The sequence below is a fragment of the Seriola aureovittata genome, chromosome 7 (assembly GCF_021018895.1).
Source record: "Seriola aureovittata isolate HTS-2021-v1 ecotype China chromosome 7, ASM2101889v1, whole genome shotgun sequence".
Classification (NCBI taxonomy): domain Eukaryota; kingdom Metazoa; phylum Chordata; class Actinopteri; order Carangiformes; family Carangidae; genus Seriola; species Seriola aureovittata.
Window position 1 is genome coordinate 6,931,092 of NC_079370.1, and position 22,334 is coordinate 6,953,425.

At 38.9% G+C, this 22,334-nt stretch overlaps 5 protein-coding genes across 7 annotated transcripts in view; 3 read left to right on the top strand and 2 right to left on the bottom strand.

Moving 5' to 3' along the window:
• The window catches only part of gramd1a (GRAM domain containing 1A), a 30,459-nt gene extending 30,142 nt beyond the window's left edge, over window positions 1-317 (bottom strand). Inside the window, exon 1 of the mRNA XM_056379903.1 lies at window positions 175-317. The gene's annotated coding sequence lies outside the window, so the exon portion shown is untranslated. The remainder of the gene's footprint in view (window positions 1-174) is intronic.
• A 2,187-nt stretch (window positions 318-2,504) lies between these two features.
• si:ch211-225p5.8 (uncharacterized protein LOC555567 homolog) lies at window positions 2,505-7,893 on the top strand. The gene is made up of 6 exons (XM_056381719.1): window positions 2,505-2,994; window positions 3,866-4,032; window positions 4,846-5,080; window positions 6,299-6,458; window positions 6,756-6,809; window positions 6,957-7,893. Exons 1-5 carry the CDS (start codon window positions 2,952-2,954, stop codon window positions 6,799-6,801), a joined length of 651 nt encoding a protein of 216 aa, XP_056237694.1. The 5' UTR covers window positions 2,505-2,951; the 3' UTR covers window positions 6,802-6,809; window positions 6,957-7,893.
• A 149-nt stretch (window positions 7,894-8,042) lies between these two features.
• On the top strand, window positions 8,043-9,692 carry LOC130172797 (potassium voltage-gated channel subfamily E member 1-like). The gene is made up of 2 exons (XM_056381720.1): window positions 8,043-8,826; window positions 9,236-9,692. The coding sequence occupies exon 2, from the start codon at window positions 9,270-9,272 to the stop codon at window positions 9,690-9,692; it is 423 nt and encodes a 140-aa protein (XP_056237695.1). The 5' UTR covers window positions 8,043-8,826; window positions 9,236-9,269.
• A 52-nt stretch (window positions 9,693-9,744) lies between these two features.
• On the bottom strand, window positions 9,745-13,292 carry dnajc28 (DnaJ (Hsp40) homolog, subfamily C, member 28). 3 transcript variants are annotated; one of them, XM_056381718.1, is made up of 2 exons: window positions 13,183-13,292; window positions 9,745-11,344 (listed from the first exon to the last, which is right to left on the bottom strand). In XM_056381718.1, exon 2 carries the CDS (start codon window positions 11,329-11,331, stop codon window positions 10,168-10,170), a length of 1,164 nt encoding a protein of 387 aa, XP_056237693.1. In that variant the 5' UTR covers window positions 11,332-11,344; window positions 13,183-13,292; the 3' UTR covers window positions 9,745-10,167. The 3 variants fall into 3 exon arrangements, with proteins under 3 accessions (XP_056237693.1, XP_056237691.1, XP_056237692.1); XM_056381716.1 differs by having other exon boundaries at window positions 13,107-13,225; XM_056381717.1 differs by lacking the exon at window positions 13,183-13,292 and adding an exon at window positions 12,856-13,100.
• A 2,195-nt stretch (window positions 13,293-15,487) lies between these two features.
• pycard (PYD and CARD domain containing) lies at window positions 15,488-19,065 on the top strand. Its single transcript, XM_056381316.1, has 5 exons — window positions 15,488-15,653; window positions 16,204-16,302; window positions 16,828-17,105; window positions 18,336-18,597; window positions 18,969-19,065. The coding sequence occupies exons 2-5, from the start codon at window positions 16,236-16,238 to the stop codon at window positions 19,019-19,021; spliced, it is 660 nt and encodes a 219-aa protein (XP_056237291.1). The 5' UTR covers window positions 15,488-15,653; window positions 16,204-16,235; the 3' UTR covers window positions 19,022-19,065.
• Window positions 19,066-22,334: the final 3,269 nt, after the last annotated feature.

Here is a 22,334-nt window from a genome sequence, read left to right on the forward strand (position 1 = left end):
TCGCACTCCAGCGACTAAACTTTAGAGGCGACAAACAAAAAAAGAATTTGCAGCCCTGATAGAGGCAAAGTAAGACATCTTTTTATTTATTTATTTATTTTTTTAAATATACAGTATTTAGCAACATATATCCTGTATCCTGAACATCTTTTATTGTAATGAATTTGCCTTTACCTGCTTGTCAGTTTTAATCTTCAGCCAGCAGTTGCTTCTGTATCCTTTCAAATCGACAGCAGAGCATCACAATGACTTGGCAATTTCACATTCTCCATAGGTTTACCAGGCATCCTCTGTCTCCTCACTCCGTGCGGCTGCCTCCTGAAATCAACACTTCACCGGCTCCACTTCGAAACACAGGACTGCAGTCTGTCTTACATATGCAGCCAGGCGAAAGAGAGCGCTGCGGGTTAAAGGGAGTTGTGTTGCTGAGAGCTTCTGGCTGCTGAATCGGGGACTGGAAACTCGATCTGTGCTAAAAATAAAAAACATCACCAGCACTGCGAGAAAGGAGGTGTGCCACTCACTGTGTATGCGTGTGTAGGGTCACAGAGGCACAGCCCACTCCAATATACACAAAACACACACACACACACACACACACATTACACATACACATGGTTTATCATATGTCAACATTTCCTTGAAGTTTCCCCAATCAATGAGTGTGGCAACCCAAGGTCTTTCTTTCACCCTCTCTTCCTCATATGTGTGTAATTTTCCAAAATTGCTCTGTCTGATCTTTGATGTCATTATCATTCATCGGCTACCACAAGGTTAAAAGAGGCAAGGACCCTTATCAAGAGCTCAGTGCTCCACTGTGTCATCTGGTTACATCACATGACAACATCCCTGACCTCCGACGCAGCCAAAATACACAAACACACACAAGCACATACACATACACATACACATACACATACACACACCGTGGCTGGCAGAAACACAGCTTATATCCCACCCCTGTGAACTGTGCATGATCATTTTTTAAATTGTTTGTACAACCTCAGAGTGGGACATGTCTAATTTAACCTGACATGTGCCAAGCCATTCCCCCTTAAAAAAAAACAAGTCGTTACATTCATCACGTCAACACGCCGACTTTATCTACCACGTGAATCTTTTTGTCACTGTAGTCAGCACGCAAGTTGAGGCCTTTAGTCAATGTCTGTTTTGTCAGCCTTGACTTCAGTGGCCTTGTTTTTTCTGACAACTACCTGGCATTGACTAACTGTCAGACCTTTGGATTGGAGATATCAAAACTAACAGGAATAAAAAAATATAAACTGCAGGTACAAAATGTGACATTTTCTAGCTTTAGTAACTGAACAAGGGAAGTACTTAGTCAAATCTATGTGAAATGAGTCAGTAAATGATTTATTGATATAATTTATTTTTGCTGCAGCACTTTAGAGGTCCACACACACCTTCATATTGAGATTGAGATATCATTATTATATCCCAAATCCATGTGAATACCATGTATGATTCACAAAAGAAGACTGATAAAGATGGAATAACACGAATGTAAATTGTCAGTTTAGCACATTCAAAAAGCCTATACATTAAAAACAGATGTGTTACAAACCAAGGCTGAAAAGAGGAAGTCAATGTTCAAACATCCCATTCAGACTTTGAAATAAAAGACAAGAAAAATAGACAAGTTATTTTTGAAGATTTCAAATGTGTATCACCATTCAAATCATTATATTGGATTGGGGAGCTTATTCTTAACAAAATACAATAATGATGATAACAATAAGACTAATAAAGAGAGAAATGCAAAGATATAATAAGAACTGTAATAATACTTGGACCGTAGAGACCAGGTGAAGTCAGTTTGCAACACTGAATGACAGGAAAAGTAGCAGCAACTCAGAATAAATCTTCTCAGAAAAAATGTATTTTCATCAGCACAGACTGGCTGACTCACTGAGATGCTTTCACGCACTCTACAGACCTCGCACGCAAAACTCTGGAGCAGACGATTCATCTCTGCTAAAGTGTCCTTCAGCAAGACACTGTATCTCCCTGCCACCTGTCCGTGACCTCTGACCTGTGGAGAGGAGCTGGAGAACGGAGCATTTATGAACAGACGGACAAAATTTAAAAAATAAATAAATAAATACTGTATATGTGTAGCTATCCCTTTAAGCCCTGCATGGCTGCTTGCTCCACTCTGAGCAGGTGTTTGTCTGAAAACATTTGTTTAACAAAATATGTCAGGCATGATTTTACATGTCAGACCTGCTGCTCCTCTCTAACGATTGAATAAATACGCCACTGCATAGAAGAGTATGAATACTTTTTTGGCAAAGGTAATGTAAAGGCAAAAAATGTTAATAACCAAAGCCTGCATGACACTTCAAGCTAGTCATTAATATCCAATTTAATTTTCAAAAATAATTCTAATGATGCAATACTGAAGAAGAAAAACAAATCAAGTCCTTAGAATGTGTAAAATGTCTATAAATCAGAAGAAACATAGCTGTAGTCTTTGGCTTTGGACGGTCATGTTGTAGTTATGGATCAGGTCTCATCATCTCAGGTTTCCTGCTGGATTTCAACACTCACAACGTCCAACTCTCCTGGATTCACACGCTCTAAATATAGCTGCCTTCAAGTCAGTCTGGACCGCAGGGGAGACTCAAAACTGCTGCTGAGAAACACGGAGACCAAAACTTTGTTAGTAAACCGTGTCTGTGAAACCGAGGCTTTAAGACGCTTTCTCTTTTTTCGGGCAACTGTGAAATGCAAGATTGTTGAACTAATGGACTGACAGTGCGGATTAACTAGTGGACTGGTTCGCAGTGAGGAACATGGAATCAATCAGCAATCGAGAGGCATTACGTCAGTGAAGTAATCTCAGTCGCCACAGATATTTCCCAAGAGGTTTACGTAAAGGAAAGTTCAGCATTTTCTTCAACAGCTGGCCATAAGCTGTTTCAGCAGACATGATATTCCACTTGTCTCTGATAGTTGTCCTCAGTCTTTTCGGTAAGCCCAACACCATTTACGTTCTTGCCTCTAATTATGAGAAACTGTTGTTGACAGTAGTTGAAGTTACACATTTGAGTTAGAACTGAATTGAGCTGAAATTTGTTCTTTTTTCACGGTTCTCAGAGCTTTTTCATACAGTTTCTAAATATTATATATATATATTATAATCACTGTAACAGAGGAGATCAACAGACCAGGACCAAAGTAACAAGTGCATTTTTATTAATGACTGTATAAATGTTTCAGTGTTTCCGTGTTTTAGCGTGATTGGTTAAATTTCATGTAGATGAATTTTAAAAATCCCAACATTTGAATATGTAAATGTAATAGATAAGTGAATTTATTAAGGTTTATCATTAAATCAAATTCATTTACTTTTATTGCTGCAGGAAAGCTGTAAATGAACCAATTACTTAATCCCTGAAAAAGCCCTGTTTTCTATGATTTTTACACAATCTTTCAGTTTTTAACCTTGGTCTGCCTTGTTGTTGAAAGGTATATAGTATATATATAGTATATATATAGTATAAATAAAATTGCAGACAGTGCAGCATCAATTTTTAAATAACTGTACAAACAGCTGTAAGCTTTTGGAAACAGATTAGAGACATTCCTAAAATAAATGTATTTTCCCATCAAATGGGATAGAGTGTAAACGGTACAGTACATAGAGAGTCGTCACTAATAACGCTTAAATATTCTTCGTCCTAATTCTTTTCTTCTGTTTCAACCCCTGTTTTTACTTCATGTTCTTATTCCTTAATTTGTCTAATTATTGTGCTCATGTGTCCTGTGTCCTTCTCCTTTATCTTCCTCTCCTATCCCTTCATCTCTTCATCCTTTTCTTCTTCTTGTTTTTTTCCCGCAGTATCTCAGTGCTACAGCGCCTGTGCGGAGGTGGACTCCATGACTGAGGCCGTGGCAGGAGAAGGATTCCTGCTGGGCTGCATCTCCTGTAAAAGAAGAGAGGAGGTCGCTGCCCGGGCCACCGTAGACTGGCACTTCAAATCACTGGGAGAGGAGGAGTTCAGGCATGTGAGTTCAACAAAGTCTTTGAGGGAACTGGTTGAAGTTGTCTGTTAAACCTGGCTGCGGATTGTGAATGAAAACTATGAAGTTGCCTCTGAGCAACTGTGTTGATACTGTGCCGCTGAAGCCGAGTATTACCCAAGATGGAAGTGTAGTTTTAGTCGGTCTGTTTTTTATATATATATATATTAGTCAACTTTTTTACTTCTATGCACTGTTCATGCTGTTTGTACATCACATTCATATACTGTGTGTATTAAACATACACATTGTACATATGAGCACATCCAAAAATTTATATGAGATAACACATTGGTACCATTTTGTATTGGGGAAAAAAAACTGTTAATGGTTCACTGCAGTTCCAAGGTGGAAATACTCCGTCATGGTGTTGACTGCTTATTACACTCATGATAAGTCTTATTATTGTATTATATATATAAAAAAAGACCATTATGATGTTAACTAGGTTAAAAACTTGATTTTCATCGAAGGGGGTCTTTAAGTTGCAGAATAATTTTGCCAGATATATGATTAAATTCTTATTAATGGCTTATAACTGATCTATAAAGCTTTAGTAAATGATGCATTAACCAGTAATAGAAACAGTAATTACAGTTTATAAACCAATTAAAAGTGATACCAACATGCTTGAAGAAGTTCTGCTTTAGAAAGACATTTGTAACTATGGGTGTAAATGTGTACCACTACAGTATATAAAGAGGAGTTATAAGAGATTTAAAATCTTCCTTTAATGATAAGAATATTCTTAAAGTTCCCATTCGTTTCCTTTTCTTTCTTTTTTTTTCCTTCTCTCAGATTTTCCACTATGACCACCCGAGTGCTGAGATCCTGCACGAAGACTTCAGCAACCGTCTGGAGTGGCACGGCACACAAAACAGCGATATTCAGATCGGAGCCATTTACATTCATAACGTCACCTTCAATGACACGGGGACGTACCAGTGCATCCTTCAACGCACCCTCTTCCTGGAGCTGGCTGATGAGCACGTCACTGTGGAGAAGGAGGTGGAGCTCAGCGTGGTGGCTGTGGGTAAGGTGGGCTGTACCTGTGAAAAGACTGCCTGTCAGCAGTGGTAGACGCCGTGTGCTGATGCTTTACTTAAGTAAAAGTACTTATACAACAATGTGAAACTGCTCTGTTACAAGTAAAAGTCCCTCATTTAAAAGTATTATCAACAAAACATACTTAAATTATCAAAAGCAAAAAGTAAAAGTGCTCATTCTAAAAAAAAATTACCCCATGTGACTGATTATTGGATGATAAGCTATTTGTAAATAAATACAGTCGACCACTGGCTGTCAGTTTTCTTCTCCTTATATTTGGTTTACCCCCTTTCTCTCATTTCTACATCTGTGAGACGTCGTTGGATGAGTTACACCAGTACGTCAGCATGTGGATCCGAAGAACCTTCTACCTAAAATTAAACGATAACCCACTGAAAAAGGTCCAAGGTCAAATGAGGCATGCAGTGCTTTCATTCCACTGCTTCTATCTAACAAGTAATCGCTCCGGAGCTGGACATTACAAAAGGAAAGACACAGTGGAGAGTGTTTTGTAAAGAGCAGTCCTCTCAAATCTTTATCAGAGCCAGGCCTAGCTTGTTTATGTTTGGCCCACTGAATCTTTCCCATAGATTTAACATCAAGATTAAGAATCTACAGCCACGCCAGCGGCTCTGTGAGGCAGTTATCCTCATTTTTGACCTGATAATTGTGCTAGATTTAAGTTGAGGGGATCACAAAAAGTTCACAAACACCATGAATGTCCACAACCAACCTGCACAGCAATTAATCCAACAATTGATGAGATATTTTTTATACCACAAAAGGAAAAACCAAGAGAACAACACATTCAGCAGGATTCATTAGGTACTTTGGCCTGCGGGTGGTGCTAGTGGAACAGTGGGCGTCCACACCTGTTCTCAAGTTTGGATTTGAGTTTGAAATTTGTCACTATCTTTCTGTCTCTGGAGACAGACTTGGGAAATAAAGTGGAGCCTGGGTCGAGCTGATGAGGGACAAACAAGTGACTTCTGTATAACCTCAGTCCAGTTAACGTGATTCCAAACCTACTTCTCTCTCTCTCTCTCTCTCTCTCTCTCTCTCTCTCTCTCTCTCTCTCTCTCTCTCTATACAGCGAGCGATGGAAGATGGTGTGCTTGTCCAGATAAAGACCAATGCATTTGCACCAAAATTGCTTTCATATCACAACAAATATTGCGATTTGATGCTATTTCCTCTTTCCCAGCCAATCGGGAGCTGACAGCAGTGATTGCAGAGATAATGATGTATGTACTGATCGTGGTTCTGCAGCTGTGGCTCATTGTGGTTCTGGTCTACTGTTACAAGAAGATTTCAGCAGAGCACGAGGCTCGGGAGGCTCGTAAAGCTCTTAAGGATCAGGCAGCGTGAGTCATATGTCTTATACATGATACATTACCAACTTATTATAAGCCTTAACAGACTGTGGCCAGGGGTCTTAAATACTGCCATACATTTACATACAGTACATTATATGTTTGATTGCTCGACCAAATTATTGTCTTCACCACAGTCAGCTTGATTTAGCAGAAAAGATATGCAATTGTTTTTGCCATGAGGTTTTAATTAAGTACATTTTTGGGTTAAATTTTTTGGTTGTTATGACTCCGTCCCAGACGTTTTGTCACAGCTGAATAATTCAGCTTTTCTTTTTATGTTTCCAGACTGTTAGAATCAAAGGACAACTGTGACGGGGTGCAGTTAGAGTAACTTCACCGGTGAGTTGGGTTTACCTTTCAAGTCACCATTAACCGTTTCCGCCACATCTTTTTAGGATTTAGGAAAATGTGATAATATGAAATATATGAAAGTGTGTTTTTCTCTTTACTTTGCATTTTTATGTTTGTTTTTTTTAAATCCACCAGTTAGGAAGACCATCTGTGCAAGAGTCAAGCTTCATTACTGCAGCCATGATTCTGCTGACAACGACACAACTACTGTATGAAAGGTTGATTTTGAACACACTGGTCGCGCTCAGTAATATTGGACAATTAAACACTTGAAGGTTTGTGTATTTTATTTTGAAAAAAGGACTTTAATGTAGGGAATCCAATTAAACGACCGACTTATTGATTCAGCATAATTTGAAATACTTCAAAGTATCCCAATAACAAACATCTTAATTTATAATTATTCCTCAGTTCTATAGACTGCTCTATTTTTTCAGCAGCATCAATAGAAATGTGTATTGATGAAGCAAAGAAAAATGTAAATGGATTCCATCCCCATCATGTTTACATATGTACCATGTAAATATGATGGGTAACTTCAGCCCACGACCTTTGTAGCAACTCATTTCCTCTTACATCTGTTTTGAACATACAACACAAGCAGAAATGCCAAAATTATAAAATTATAAAGCCTTTAAGTGTTTAATTTTCACTGATGCCATGTCTTAATCATGCCAAATGAGAGTGAATTTCATTTATATGACATTCTGGATATCTAAGAAAGCAGCTTTAGTGTATGGTAAACATAAGCAGGATGTTTTTATTTAAAAAAAAAAAAAACTATGTTCTAGTCAATCTAAACTTTTCCATTTGTCCCAGTCCGTGTCTGTCCAAGTCTGTAAGTGAAGCAGAGTAAAGTAAATGTTTTTGTAAATCATTTTTCATCCACTGTTTGCACTGTGTTGGAACAAGTTTGAAGAAACTAATGAACTAATCAGTGTTAACTTTGACAGTGACTGCATTTGTTTTCATGATGTTGCCTGTAATTTTCCTATTGCAAATGCTGTGTAATGTGTTTTTAAAAAATACTTTTGAAAGTGTGTTGGACAAAATACAACATTGATCTCTTATAGCCAAACTTTGTACTTCGCTGTGCTTGCCGATCCAACCACAGAATACCACTTCAAAAATGTACGTCTGCAAATATTTGTCTTCAATACCACTTCATTCAGGTTTCAGGAAGTACACCCACGCTATAACGGCGAGTTAAAGGACATTTGGAGGTGATAGTGTTGTAACTCAATCTAGTCTGAGCCGTGCGGCAGAGTGTCCGAACTAGCTCTAGTCTGAAAGCAGCTTTGTTCTCCTGCGTCAGTCCGGCACCGTCCCCAGAAATAAACACATACTCCTGCTCTTTCTGCAAAATGTGACCATTAGAGATTTGTTTTCTAACATATGAGACAATAGTAATAACCTCATACACTCATGACAAACTGGGATTAAACACCAGTCTTGATCATCAGAGGTAAGAGAGCCAGAAAGGATGATAGTCCTCTGATTGTCCCCCACCCTCAAATAATTCTAAATATCCCTGATTACTTGGCACAAAATGGACTTTCCCATATGCAGGTGTAACATAAATACATTTGAGCAAATTATATTTCCTATTTTCATGTTGTGTTACCAGATTAACACTGCTTCAATGAGGTACGATGTATAAAGATAAAATCCTAGCTCAGTTAACTGTTCATTGGAGGACGGTGATTTAAGTCATGCTACACCACTGCCTCACTACACTGAGCTTTTGACCTTGTCCTGTGACCTCCTCGTTTCATTAAACGTGTTGACATGTTGAACATGCGGCATATCTCTTTTGCGTAAAAGCACGGAAGGAGGGCAGATTATGTGACTAAGAGAACAGGAGTTGTGCATTTTCACTCAAGGTGTAGTTTGGGAAAAACCTGGGCTACAAGCTTCTTCTAGTCCCGCTGGACACAGGTGACTTTAAGTAACCAATGTTTGCTGATGGCAGTAACAGCAGGAACTGAATCCGGATCTTTGAAAGGTGGGTTTATCTCTTTACTGGATTTATCTTAAATAATAAGAATAATGTAGAAATTTGTGGGAATAAATTTTTTCACTTCACTCACATAAAACCAAAAACCTGCTCTAGCTTTTTTTTTCTAATGTCCTAATAAACTCTTCTGCAATCCAAACTGGATTTTAAGGGAGAACATGTCAACACTTCTAGGAACTTGTGAGTTTAGACATTTGCAACTCAGAAATCATGCATTTGATTTTTGTCTGAGGCCTGTTGTGAGTTTTAAGTGGGGAAGGATGAATAATTTATACAATAATCAGGCTAAAACATACAATAGTGAAATAAAATATATTTTCTGCAGAGATTAAAAAGAGGATGATCTTTCCTGTGAGATGTACCTTTTTCCTACTTTTTCCTCTTCCTCCCTCCTCAGTTGCAGTTTACTGAGTGTCCAGCAGAGGTTAGCCATGTCTCACATCAACACCACCGAGCTGCAGTCACTCCTGCTCTCCCTACTGCAGCACTGCCTCAACAGCACCAGCGTACTGTCTCCGCCGATGCCTCAGAACCACACTACCCAGCAGGCTGCGCACTACGTGTCCGAAGGCAGGGCCCACGCTCAGTCTCAGGGAATCATGTACATCCTCCTGGTGGTTGGCATGTTCAGCTTCTTCACCTTCGGCATCATGCTCAGCTACATTCGCTCCAAGAAGCTGGAGAGCTCTCATGATCCGTACCACCAGTACATTGCCCACGACTGGACCAATGTGATGACTCCGTCCAGGGCCATCGCTCAGGCTCTGCACAGGGAGGCTGCAGGCAACGGAGCCAGTAGCAACGAGCCAGTCGTCATCTGCAACCCTGCAACACTGGATCAGCTGCCGGACTAGAATGAGTCATTTCCCAGATTAAAAAAAAAAAAAAAAAAAAGTAACACAGAAATATTATTACACAAGATTTTTTTAATTACATTAACTTTTAATGTCACATAGTAACCAAAAGTTACAGTGTTGGGTTCGTATTTTAAGATAAGTATTTCACAGAAACAACTTCTATCATAAAATTGCCTCATGTTGTGAGATTTGTTACCAACACATGCAGTTCCTCACACTTAACAGTCACAGGGTAGCGCATCCTCTTCCACTATCACCTGATTACAATCCCACGTAACTGGAGGATAACAGAGTAAAACTGGTTCAGTGGTACCATTATCTCTGACTTTGATTCTGACTGTATGCAAAGCAGGTGAACAGTTCTGTCTGAACTACTGCCCCATGAACCACAATGACTGGTTTAAGTGAAAAAAAAACAAACAAATAAACCACTGATGTCAAACATTTTTATGGTCACTTTTGATTAACAGTTTTAGTGTTTTCGTCTGAGCAAATTCTGCATCCAAGACATCAGGCCTTGTTTGGTATCTTTAGGCTTAGTTACAGCGTTTGCTCTTTTTTTCTCTTCCTTCCTCCTCTCTCGCTCTTTCTCTCTCTCCCTCTGCTGCTCCAGTCTGTGTTGGTGTGCTCCCTTCGCAGCACGGTCAATCTCTCTGGACAAACTGAAGTGAACCATTTGCATGTTGAGCATTGGTACGATGAGGTTGTAATTGTCCACGGTCTTGTTAAGTTTCATCAACTCCTCCTCTACAGATGCACACAGCTGATCCCACTGCCTGTGCTCTTTGGAAGTCATAGGGTCACCGAGCCTGGCCCTCCCCTCCAGTAACCTCTTTCGGATCTGAGCAGTGGTCTCTCGGATGTCGCGCTGTGTCACAACCCAGGGTGGCTGGTAACCATTATCTATTAGGATGCGGTTGATGTTGTGGGTCATAGGATCAGCATATGGATTATACTCAAACTTGTTGAGGGGCTTTCCAGCTCCACTAAGGTTCCTGAAATCCCCACGGGCCATAGATTCCTGGATCAGATCCTCCACAAGCCGTTCCACAGCCTGGGTGATCTTGATCTTCCGGCTGCGCTGTCGCATGTCCCGTTCCACAAGCGCTCCCTCTGCAGCAGCTGCCCTCTCGTGCTCCCTCTGCCGGTAGTTCAAAATCTGCTCCGATGCCCTGTCAACACGAACCTGCCGGTACTGACGCTCACGCTGGCTGGGCGTGCCTGAACCCATACCTTCGTAGCTGAGGTAGTGTCTGTGCTGAAATGCTGCGCCTCTGGAACTGTCCTCATCTTCCACTTCCTTCCCCAAGTCAGGTTTTTTGCTCTTGCTCTGATGTGCCAGCACAGCACGGTAGGCCTCCTCAACACGGGCAAAAAGCACTGCATCTGCAGTCGCAGCCCCAGAGTCCGGGTGGTAGAGCTTTGCCAGGCGCAGGTAGGCCTCTTTCACCTGTGCAGGGCTGCTTTGTCCCTCATCAGGCAGTTGCAGAAGCCTGTAGCTCTCCTGCAGGCTGCGGCTGATCTGGGGACCAGAGCTGAGTGGTCTGAATAACAGGTATTGTCGAGACAAGAGGAGCAGTGCACGGGCATGGTAGAAGTCACTGCGGGAAACCAGGAAGTGGAAAGTGCAACTCATTTCTGGCACACTCCTGTGGATTTGAAAAGCAAACGTATTAAAAAAAGACAACCAGTCATATAAATTATCTTTAAGAAGTCTGTCATATCTTACAAAGATGAGTATATCTTTTTGTCAAGAAGCGCTGATGTATCAGAACAGACTACCTGTAGTACCAATTAGCTTAAATAAAGACTTTATATTGTGGTCAAAATAGCAGGTAAAATTATAGGTGTAAGTAAGGTCCAGTTCTGTATATCTACTGTTTAGGGAGGTTGAGTTACTGCTATCTGGTTGTTGCTACAGGATGTAGCTGGATACACTTGAGGAATCCTTAGTTTCTGTTGCAATAGTCCTGTTAAACTTCACACAGACCAGGCCACACAATTTTTCAGCCTTTGGATGTAAGATTTGTAATGTAAGAAGTCAGGTTTACTTGTGGATTTTTTTGTGTGTGAATTGTGTCTAAGTTGTGTTGCATTGTCTTGATGTTTTTTAACTGATAACGTGACCAATTGATGCCATTTGTTTCCACCAAATTGGGGGTAATATATATTATACAGACTGATTGAACTAAAAAGGGTACCTCTATGTTTTTCACTCAATTTAATAATAATAATAATAATGTTTTTTTTTTTTTAGCACATTTATTGTGCCTGTACTACATTCTGATATTCACAGGATTTTATAATTACATTCCTGACTTAACCCAGCTTTATTTCGTCATTGTTTAGAAAATACACATGTGAAATAATCACATTGTTCCATTAAAATATTTTTATTTTATTCTCCATATTAAAGCCCAATATACATAAAAGTACTTTCCTTTGCAACAACCATGAAATATTTACTTATGTTATATGTGCTCTGTATTGCCAAGTATATATTACATTTGGGTATCAAAAGTCATTCACTTTTTATGTAATTTTACATAGTTAATTTTGGTTCAAAGAGGTCTAACACGCTATAAAACTCCAACAGAAAAAAGAAAATACAATGTGTGAACTCCAATCACATCTAAAGTATAGTAGATATGCAAAAATTAGAGAAAATCTGCAACTATTTTGATAATCAAATAATCACTTTAATTATTTTTCTAGGCAAAAATGGCAAAGTTTCTCTGGGTCCAGCTTCTCAAATGGGAGAATTTGATGCTGTCCTTTGTCATATATGACAGGAAGCAGAGTAACAGGTTTTGGACTGTTGGTTGGTCAGATGCAGCCTTGGACATTAAGAAAAACAATCAGGAGATTAATATGAGAGAGATGAAATGTTTTTTTGTCATGTTTAACAGCTGAGGCCTCAAAGACCCCCAAACATTAGGTTAGGTATGTTTTTTGGACTGTTAAAGATGGCAGGGAGATCTCCAAGGCTCCAAACAAAACATTAGCATTAACAGACATAGCTGCATGCACATTTATTACAGTATAGTAATAGTTTTTTGTTTATTTTTCACTCCATCGGCAGCTAACTGGAGAGAACTGCTAAAATTGTCAAAGAAGTTGTGTCAAGAGCAGTGCCCGCGACAAAGCTAAAGCTACTTACCGTCACAAATTACAGGAGAAAAAGCTAAAAGTACAAAACTGTTTTGAGGTGCATTGCATGTTGGTCGTCAGGACACATAAGTCCATTTGAATTACTGATACATGACAAAAACGGGGGTCAAATTTGCAGGCTAACTCGCCGGTTAGCTAGCAAGCTAATGAAAGAGGTAAGCGAAAAGACTCTAATTTCAAGAACACGATATCTAACACTTGTTCATACTGAAAAACCTGAATGAAAGCTACAGCACGAACCTGTTTGTGGCACATTAGTGGACAGCGTTAACGTTACATGACCTACAGCTTGACACAGTAGAGAAAATCAGGTCACCTGCTTGTACTTGGTTTGTTGTTGTTACGTCAGCAGCTTCTTCTTCTTCTGTCATTTTTTTGCAGTTGTGTTGTATTACCGCCCCCCTGTGGACAAACTGTTTACAGAGGTGGAAGAAGTACACAGATCCTTCCCTCAGGGTTTGTTATTGCCATATTTGAGTCTGACACAACGCAACCTCTGGAAGAAGAGCTACTATTTTCTAATATACTGTAAGTTTAATTAGCCAAGCCGATTTATTCAAAGAGAACATTTAAAAACAACAAAGTGCTCTATATAGAGATTAAATTATTGGATTATTTTATGGATGATTGTAGTCAAATAAAAACAAAGAAATGAACAAATAAAAACACATACATAAATAAGAGGATATAAGTAAATTAATAAAAACCATAGAATATCTGAATAAAATTAAAAATTGCACAAAGAACAAATAAAAGCTGGTGTGTGGTCAGTCGTGTCTTCATGGTGACTCTTAAAAGGCTAAAGAAAAGTGATGCCTCTTTAGACAGGTTTTAAAGATAGTAATGGAGGGGGAGAGGTCTAATAGTGAGTGGGAAAATATTCTGCAGTTCAGGGCAAACAACGGAAAATGCTCAATGAGCTTTGGATTTTGGTTCATGGAATGGAGAGCAGTGATTGGTCAGCAGATCTGAGGGGTCTGGAGGTGGAAGAGAGGACACAATTCATAGATCTGGTGCCAGTTCATGTAGAGTTGAAAAAAAAGACATAAAATAATCTGAAAATCAATTCTGAAATTCACTGCAGGGAGGCCAGTACAGGGGAGATGTGGTCTCCCCTCTTGGTACCAGTGAGGAGTCTCTTTATTAAATGGCAATAAAGCAGACTGTTGTTATATAAAATCATGGGTTTTGCTGTAAATGTTAATTAAATGAATATATTGCTGTGTAAGCAATATATTTGAAGAATGGCCTCTCTTTCTGTTGCTATTGAACTATTCAATGGATTTATTAGATAAGTAAAATAAGAATCTAACACACCAACAGGAGACATTTGTGTTGTTTCCTATTTGTGGTCCCATTACACTTGCATCCTGATCCAGTATTTGAAATTTAATGAGCCATCATCGTGCACTTGTTGATGCTGTTACTTAGTCTCACTTTAACATCGTTTGGACACTGCTTTCTTGTGACATTTTTTAAATACTGTTTTATCCTCCGGTTTCTTTTAGCTATTTGAACTAAGTGGTGTCTTTATTTTTGTTCTGTTAATCTTGTTTGTAGTTTCCTTCCCTTTAAATATAGCGGAGCTCAGTGCTGGTCTACAGGCACCACAGGAGTGATTCACCTGTTTGCTGATTGTGTGTGTTTAAGCTGCTGTGACTTTTAGTTATGCAACAATTAGTTTAGAAAATGTGTTTTAACTGAAGGGATGTTTTTTTTTTTTTTACCAGGAATTATATTCAATAACTTTTTTCACACTGTGTTAGCACTAAAAACACTTCACACATAAACAGCCTCCCAGTGGTTCTACAACACCTTGTGTACAACACATAGAAATAGGAGGTTTAGCATTTTCAGCCTTTCATGGTTATTACACAGAAACTACCACACATGTTCCAGGTAACAAGTCACAGCATTAAAACTATAATTTGTCCGGTATTTTCTTGAAACAAAAAGGAAGTTTTGGAAGATAAGGGAGGAAACATTTTAGCATTATTATATGGTATTTGACAAATTTAGATTTTTAAGGTGTTAAGCTGATAGTGATATCCTAAAATGTTGTGAAAACATCAACCTATATTACCTCGTTAGTATCAGGTTATTATCAAGCGGCAACCTCCGGGGCTGAAAAATGAAGCCAACACGGAAGTACAAGAACTGCAGTTCTTCAAATGGCCACTTGAGGCTCTTCATATGTTCCCCTCATGTTAAAATGCCCAACTTTACAGCAGAAACAAACATGTTTAAATAAAAATATCAATAATGTTTTTAAATGTTTTAAAATGAAATGATCTTTGAAAACATTAAAATGTTTTAAAACTCCTCTCATTGTTCGTTCCCATATCAAGGCCTATCATTGTGATAAGCTAATGACAGGAACTTTTATTTCCACTTTTCTTGACCACATTCTATAATTGTAAATTATAAAAGCTGGTTAGCAACAGTCAAACAAAAAAATAATTCAATAGTTTCTCCTGCTTTTAGTTCAGTCATGAATGTTCAATCATTATCATTAAAAATAATAATATGATTAATATTAATAATCATTTTTTATGTCACTCCGATGACTCCATAGCGTCATGAAGAGGCGGGGAAATATAGAGATACACTGTTAACTGAAAACAGAGCAGGACTTCCTGTAACCGAAGTCAACTTGCAAACATCTGTTTCAGGGCACTGAAGGAGCCGAGAGAAGAAATGTTGGAGGATTTTAAACTTTGATATGTTGTCAGACCTTCACAAACTGAAACAACCGGACAAACAGGAAGGCGGAGAGAGAGAAACCCGGTGAGTTATTTCCACGTCCAGCATGAAAACCAGCAGTCTATGCACTGAGTCGATATTGTTTAATTACAGCTAATAATGATTTTCCGCAGTGTAGGCGAACATAAGTTGATTTCTGCTTTTCAAACTGAAACTATACCAGTTGTCATTTGTCTGAATTTACCTTCACTTTTGCAGCTGTTCTCTGCTCAGTAGAAACTGCAGGTAACGTTGGGTGGAGACCATAAAACTAATCGAAATTAAGCGTCAAAGTCCATTTTTAACCTTGGAAACTAAAGCTGGACGAAACTTGACATGTACGTGTCAACTGAACTAACTTAAATGCAGATGCACCGGATGTTAATTGTTAATGTAACGTCAAATTGTAACATTGTAACGTTTAGCAGCTAATGGGCTTTGCTCGTGACCAGTACCACAACTGTTGTGGACAGAGCATTTGGATCATTAAATAGACATTTTATCATTTGAATATGTGACAACAGAGATGTGTTTAAAGTCAAAGAACACCACAATACCCTGTTCTTAACTTCTCTTTTTTTATTTTTTTTTTCAGCTGCTTAATCCTCAGCTGCAGCAGCAAATACCATGGCAGAAAGTACCACGGCAGAAAGTACCACGGCAGAAAGTACCACGGCAGAAGATACCACGGCAGGTGGGTGCACAGGTTTAATGTTCACATTATGTTAATCACTAAGTTCAGGCTGCAAAAATCCAAAAAGGTAAGAATCTGACTAAACCCGTTTCCTCATTGTCCTCATGGCTGCATGAAGGGTTTAGCTGCCATTAGATTTAAACAGAATTGTACAAACTGAAATTTAAGAGCTTTATAAATAAAAATTTTCACTGATGTTCACTTTTTTTAAAATGTTATATTTGTTTTTTTCTAAATGATTGCTGGTGTCAAAATAAACATTGTGTGCTTCACGACCTAAATTTCTACTATAATATCAGTGAGTACGCTCTTTCTGGGATTCACTTTAGATTCACTTTCACTTTTCAATTTGCAGTGCTTTAGTTAAGATGATGCACACATCTGACCATCACTCCCAAAGAATCTTAAGTCTTTTGTTTAGAAAACATTTTTTTTTTTTTTCCCCAGGTTTTATGAAATACATCCTGATGTATATTATCAATAAACAAACAACCCTGGCTCATGTTTCTGTCCCTCTTTCCTCAGAGCACTTTGTGGATAAACATCGAGCGCAGCTGATCTGGAGCGTGACCAACATTAAACCAGTTTTAGATGGACTCCTCTCATGTGATGTCATCAATAACAAAAGTTATGATGAAATCATGTCTATCTCCGGCTCTATGCAGAAGATGAGAGCGCTCTTTAATCGGCATTTGGATTCCAGTGGAGATCTAGGGAAAAATATTTTATTCACCATCCTTGAAGCACATGAGCCAGTTCTAATGACTGACCTGAAGAGGAAGGAGCTTGAGAACATCGCAGCAGTAAGTAAATCGTTAAATAAATTATTCTAATAGAAGTGTGGATAGTCAAGGTTTTTTAGTTTTTGAGACTCAATTGGTGAATAAGCAAAGCCGCATGTCAGTATTGTCGGCATGAATGAAATGTAAAGAGGTCTGTTGTCAGTCATGGTAGTACAGCAGACAAAGAGCGTACATCCTAGAGACGTGGGTAGGAATCATGGGCACGGCTCTTGGCTTCCTTCATTTATACCTTTCTAACAGAATTTTCTCCATCACATTGGGAAACTCCACTTCCTTGATAAACCAGTTGAGATGTGATAACCCTCAAAGCTCAGTTCTTGCCCCCCTCCTGTTTTCCATATATATATGCTACCTCTTGGCAGGTCACATAGTTTGTTTGTTTTTTTAACATTTTTATGGCAATGATACTCAGTGATACACACCATTGGTCTAATCTCTCATCTTGGCTCTCTAATATTACATCCAGGATGTCCCATAATTTCCAGTCCTCCTAACTCAATCATAATATCAAGCCGGTTTCTAGGAATCGAGAGGGAATCTTAACACTAACCTCTGATTTGGTGACCAAGTCAAGTATGTTTTTCATTCCCGTTTCTTCCAGCTCAATTTAATCTCTAAAATTAGGTCTCTTTTATCAACTGCTGATCTGCCAAAAGTTGTACATGCATGTACAACTCTTCTCAGCTTGACTATTGTAATGCACTCTACCCAGGTATCAGCCAAGGCTCCCTCCACCTTCTCCAGCTGGTTATTACTGGACAAAGAGGCATAATTACATCACCCCTCTCACCTGAAAGCCCCTTTATACCTTGTTAGATATTGAAATGATTTCAAAATGTTTCAGCTCACTTTTAAGGCCTTAAATGGCCTTGCTCCTAAATACCTCTCTGATTTACTGACCGGGTACGTGCCCTTTCGACCACTGAGATCTGCTGATGGAGCCCCGCTTGTTACTCCCAGGTCACAATTATTGACAAAGGGGGAGCTGGGCTTTTGCTATTAGAGACCCCACATTTTGGCACTCCTTCCCATCAGACACTCTGAGTCTTTAGCTTCTTTTAAATTCTTTTTTAAAACTTTTCTTTTTGTGCACGTCATGTTCTTATTCCCCATTGTATTTCCTGTGTTTGGTTTTATTTATTTTGTAAAGAAAAGTGCAATATAAATAAAATGTATTATTAATACCCTGCATGATATAACACTGTATCATGCATCCTTTTAATTTTCCAGGTAACAACGATAACTAAGACGCTTTTTGAAAAGCTGAATAAATTGAGTTCTGAGGAGCTTGATGAATTCAAATTTCTCATTGAACTTGAGGAAGGTTTTAAACTCGGCTCAATGAGTCAAGTGGCAAGCACACAGGACGTAGTGGAGCTGATGGTCAAGAGGAACCGACAAGACTGTTTGGAGGTGACCAACAAGGTTTTAAAGAAGATGGACAGGACTGATCTGGTGCACGGCTCAGCTCCCATCAGCTCAGCAACCAAAGGTGAGGCAAAGAAGACAGAAAGATAAAACTGCTGCAGAACACAGTGCAGTCAGTTTTTTGTTTTCGTAGCCAAAAAGTAGAAAGTACTGTAGCTCGAGGCCAATTTTTTAGATCAGATTTTTTTACATTTGTGCAACAACAAATTCATCCAAATGGCATCAACATTGTTGGAAAATCTTCTAGTAGCTCTACATATAATCTTTCTTCCCCAAAAAAAAAACAAAACAAAAAAAACCACTTGCCTCTTGGGGCTTCGGAGACTCGAGTGTCACTTTGGGATGACATTTTTTGTATCGTAAATCCTCATAAAGCCTGTTGTTAAAAAAAATATCAATGTGTCAATATGTGTTATATTTCTTTTTTCTCCTCAGACATACAGCGGCCTGCACTGATCCAGAGAGTGAGTAATGTCACATCAGTCTGACTTTACACACTACAGCTTTTATTATGAAAGACGATACAAACTGAACGTCTGATGTCTCTCAGAGGTTTTCTCAGAGCTGAAGCTGATATAATGTTAATAATTTGTGTTTTCTCTAATGTAAATCTAGAGTTTGTTTTTCAAAATCTCAAAGAAATTGCAATATTTAAAACACAGACACAAAATGAGTCAAACAGAAGTGCTACTCACGGCCACTCTGTGAGATCAGGAGGCTCACTGGAGTCTTGGCAGGACGGCCTGTGACGGAGATACAGCCACGCAATAAAACATAAAATTACAAATGTGTTTTCAAAATGAAGATACAAGTAGAATGGCTGATGTTATCTCAGCACATTGATATTTCTAAGTCATACGTTCATAAGATGTGAACAGAAAGACATCTGTCCATGTGAAGTACAGATTATATTCAGTATTCAAAGATTGCAATCCTAATAACAAAATATAAATTATAATAAAGTAGAGAAATTACCTTCGTCATGCTGCCACCTATTTCTACATTCATTTAGAGCACTTCATGTAAGATCAGGTGGCTCATTTCAGTTTTTGGCAGCGCAGTGAGAGAGTTACAACCTGGAAATACAATTAATTAAAAGACACATTAATCAGGTGAGAGATATTAAAGAAGTTAAAAAACAAACATAATAACCAAATGTATCAGTAGCTGAGGTGATCTAAGGAAAACAAATATTTAAAACATCCAAATGTCTAAAATAATGACACAGAGCAGGCAAAAAGAAATATTTAATTTTCCTTGTGAAGAAGTGACATATTTGCTCTATGAAAATATACTTTCCAGGTTGCAACAAAGGCGGCTGTTAAAGAGTTGCTTTTGGAAACACTGACGGGTTTGAGTTACGGGGATCTGGAGAGATTCAAGTGGTGCCTGCAGCTCACTTGCTTCCAGAAGGGTTTTCCATACGTCTCATGGAGAGGACTCCATAAGGCAGACCTGCTGGTCGAAGTGATAGTGGAGATGTGTGGCCAACAGTCTGTGGAGGTGACCAATGAGAATTTAAAGAGGATGAACAGGATTGATCTGGTGCAAAAGCTGTCAGAGACCAGCTCAGGATTCAAAGGTAAGATAAAGAAGACAACCGTTACATTAATATATTATAATAAATACATATGCAGGGCTACGAAATCTTTTTAGTTTCACAACGTTAGCTGATCATCATTTAAAAAAATATATATATATATATATATATATATATATTATATATATATATATATATGTGTGTGTATATATATATATGTGTATATATATATGTGTGTGTATATATATATATATATATATGTGTTTGAAGAGTGACATTGTGAATGTATGTGAAATTACACAGGATTAGTGAAGGTTGACTTTTGACCAGCAACAGCCCAGAGGCATTATGTTTTCCAGTTGACTGCCCATTTGTACATACATACGTTCGTACTGTCCATCTCCTTCACGTTAACAAAAACATCTCAGCAAGGGAAGGAGAGATTATGACCATATTTCCTGCAACTTGGCCGGTTGGCAGAGTCATACAACCATGAGGCAGTAAATGTAGTTTGCAAAGGTTGTGGTACAAAAGGTCTTACACCTTTTCTTTGAAAACATTTTTTCATTTATTGGGCCACATTTGTTTTCTGGTCCATTGAATTTGTGCAGGTTGAGCTCAGTATCACCAGTCGCTTGTGGTGCAGCATTTCTCCTTTTGTAAAGGAAGGTCCAGTTGAAACACCTTTCCTTATCAATTAGAGAATTAGACCAGCTCTTATCATGGCTGCTGCAGAGATACTTCCGGGTCATTTCAGTCAGTTAGGAATGTCCCTACGCAAGAAAAGACTTTTCCACCGCAGCCCAGGAAACTGACTGAAGGGTAATGGAGGTGGGCTGAAGGCGAGGAGCCTGGGGTGCAGGCGGAAAGCTAGCAGGCCTGATGCTAGCCGAATGGGGTACCGGCTGGAGGCAGACCTGATGCTAGCTGACTCAGATACACACTGGGAAACAGGGTGTTAATAAAGTCTTTAAGCCAGTCAGGCAGAGGATCTTTAAAACTGGCTTTTTTCGAAAACTCAGCATGTGCTACCCTCAGAGCAGCCTCTCTTTCATTACTCTCCGAGTCCTTTCCCTTCCATACCAAAAAACTCTGGATCAGAGGGAATGTCTGCTGGGTCCATGTTATGGGTCAGTCCGTAGTGTCACATTTGGCCCAAATGCTGAGCCCAAATGCAGACAACAAAAAGTGGGTAGGTGGAAAAAGATGTACTTAATGACAGAGATAACTTACAGCCAGGCAGGAACAAAAAACAGAAAATGCAAGAACTTAGGAAAACGCTGGAGCACGACAAACAAAAAGGCAAACAGGAGAAACTGGAGTTCTACAGGAATTACACAACAACAACAGATAAACAGACGAAGACAGAGACTTAAATACACACGAGAGGCAAGCGTAACTGAACACAGCTAAATCACATTAAGGCGGGGTAGACAATCAACATGGAGGGAAACACAAGACAAAGACAGGAAGTAAAATAACATGAGACACACACAAGGGAAGTGGTTTCAAAATAAAACAAATATCCAACCATTAAGTGTCCTCTAGGGCAGACCCTGACACATGAATCTGTGGAACTGTGTTTTTGTCAAGCTTTGATTGGACTTGTACAACGCTCCACTGTAGAGACAGATATTCAACCTGTATAAGGAAAGTTATGGCCTGTGGCCTTCAGTCCACACACCTGAAATACATCTGTGTCATACACTTATCATGTGATCACAATCAAAATTAAATGTGTTGCAGCTTCAGGATCATCAGCTGAAGTATCTGGTGTGAAAACAACAGAGGGAGGTAGGTGCCCTGAGAATAATGTTGACTGAAACAGAGCTGTAGTTACTCTCATTTACATTTCAGAGTATGAACCTTTAACACAGAGGTTAATAGCAAATGTGACGTCATGTTGAAATCAAGTGTTCATCAGGTGAAACCAGTCATTGACAACAAACAGTCTGACTGTGTCTGATGATTAAGCCTGATGTGAAATCAATCGTTCCTGAATCTTCATGTTTCCTCTCTCCTCAGAGAAAGACGAACGCTGCTTTGCTCTGATCCAGAAAGTGAGTAAAGTCACGTCTGACTTTAAACTGTTTGAAGTTGAAACAATTAATTGATTGACAGAAAATGAATTGCCAACTATTTTGATAACAAATTAATCATTTAAATATTTTTTGGCTGCAGCTTCTTATGAGCGTCTAGTGTCTGTGTATTTTATTGTAACAATGACAGAGTCTTTATCATGTCTTTTTCTGACTTTTTAT

What these genes read in the sequence shown, in the direction of transcription:
- LOC130172797 (XM_056381720.1), top strand. Translation starts at nt 9,270, where the DNA reads ATGTCTCACATCAACACCACCGAGCTGCAGTCACTCCTGCTCTCCCTA.
- si:ch211-225p5.8 (XM_056381719.1), top strand. Translation starts at nt 2,952, where the DNA reads ATGATATTCCACTTGTCTCTGATAGTTGTCCTCAGTCTTTTCG. An exon ending in GCTCAGCGTGGTGGCTGTGG is followed by an intron (nt 5,081 to 6,298) that starts GTAAGGTGGGCT and finishes CCTCTTTCCCAG; the next exon opens with CCAATCGGGAGCTGACAGCA. An exon ending in GCTCTTAAGGATCAGGCAGC is followed by an intron (nt 6,459 to 6,755) that starts GTGAGTCATATG and finishes TTATGTTTCCAG; the next exon opens with ACTGTTAGAATCAAAGGACA.
- dnajc28 (XM_056381718.1), bottom strand. Translation starts at nt 11,331, where the DNA reads ATGAGTTGCACTTTCCACTTCCTGGTTTCCCGCAGTGACTTCTACCAT.
- pycard (XM_056381316.1), top strand. Translation starts at nt 16,236, where the DNA reads ATGGCAGAAAGTACCACGGCAGAAAGTACCACGGCAGAAAGTACCACG. An exon ending in GGCAGAAGATACCACGGCAG is followed by an intron (nt 16,303 to 16,827) that starts GTGGGTGCACAG and finishes CTCTTTCCTCAG; the next exon opens with AGCACTTTGTGGATAAACAT. An exon ending in CATCAGCTCAGCAACCAAAG is followed by an intron (nt 18,598 to 18,968) that starts GTGAGGCAAAGA and finishes TTTTCTCCTCAG; the next exon opens with ACATACAGCGGCCTGCACTG.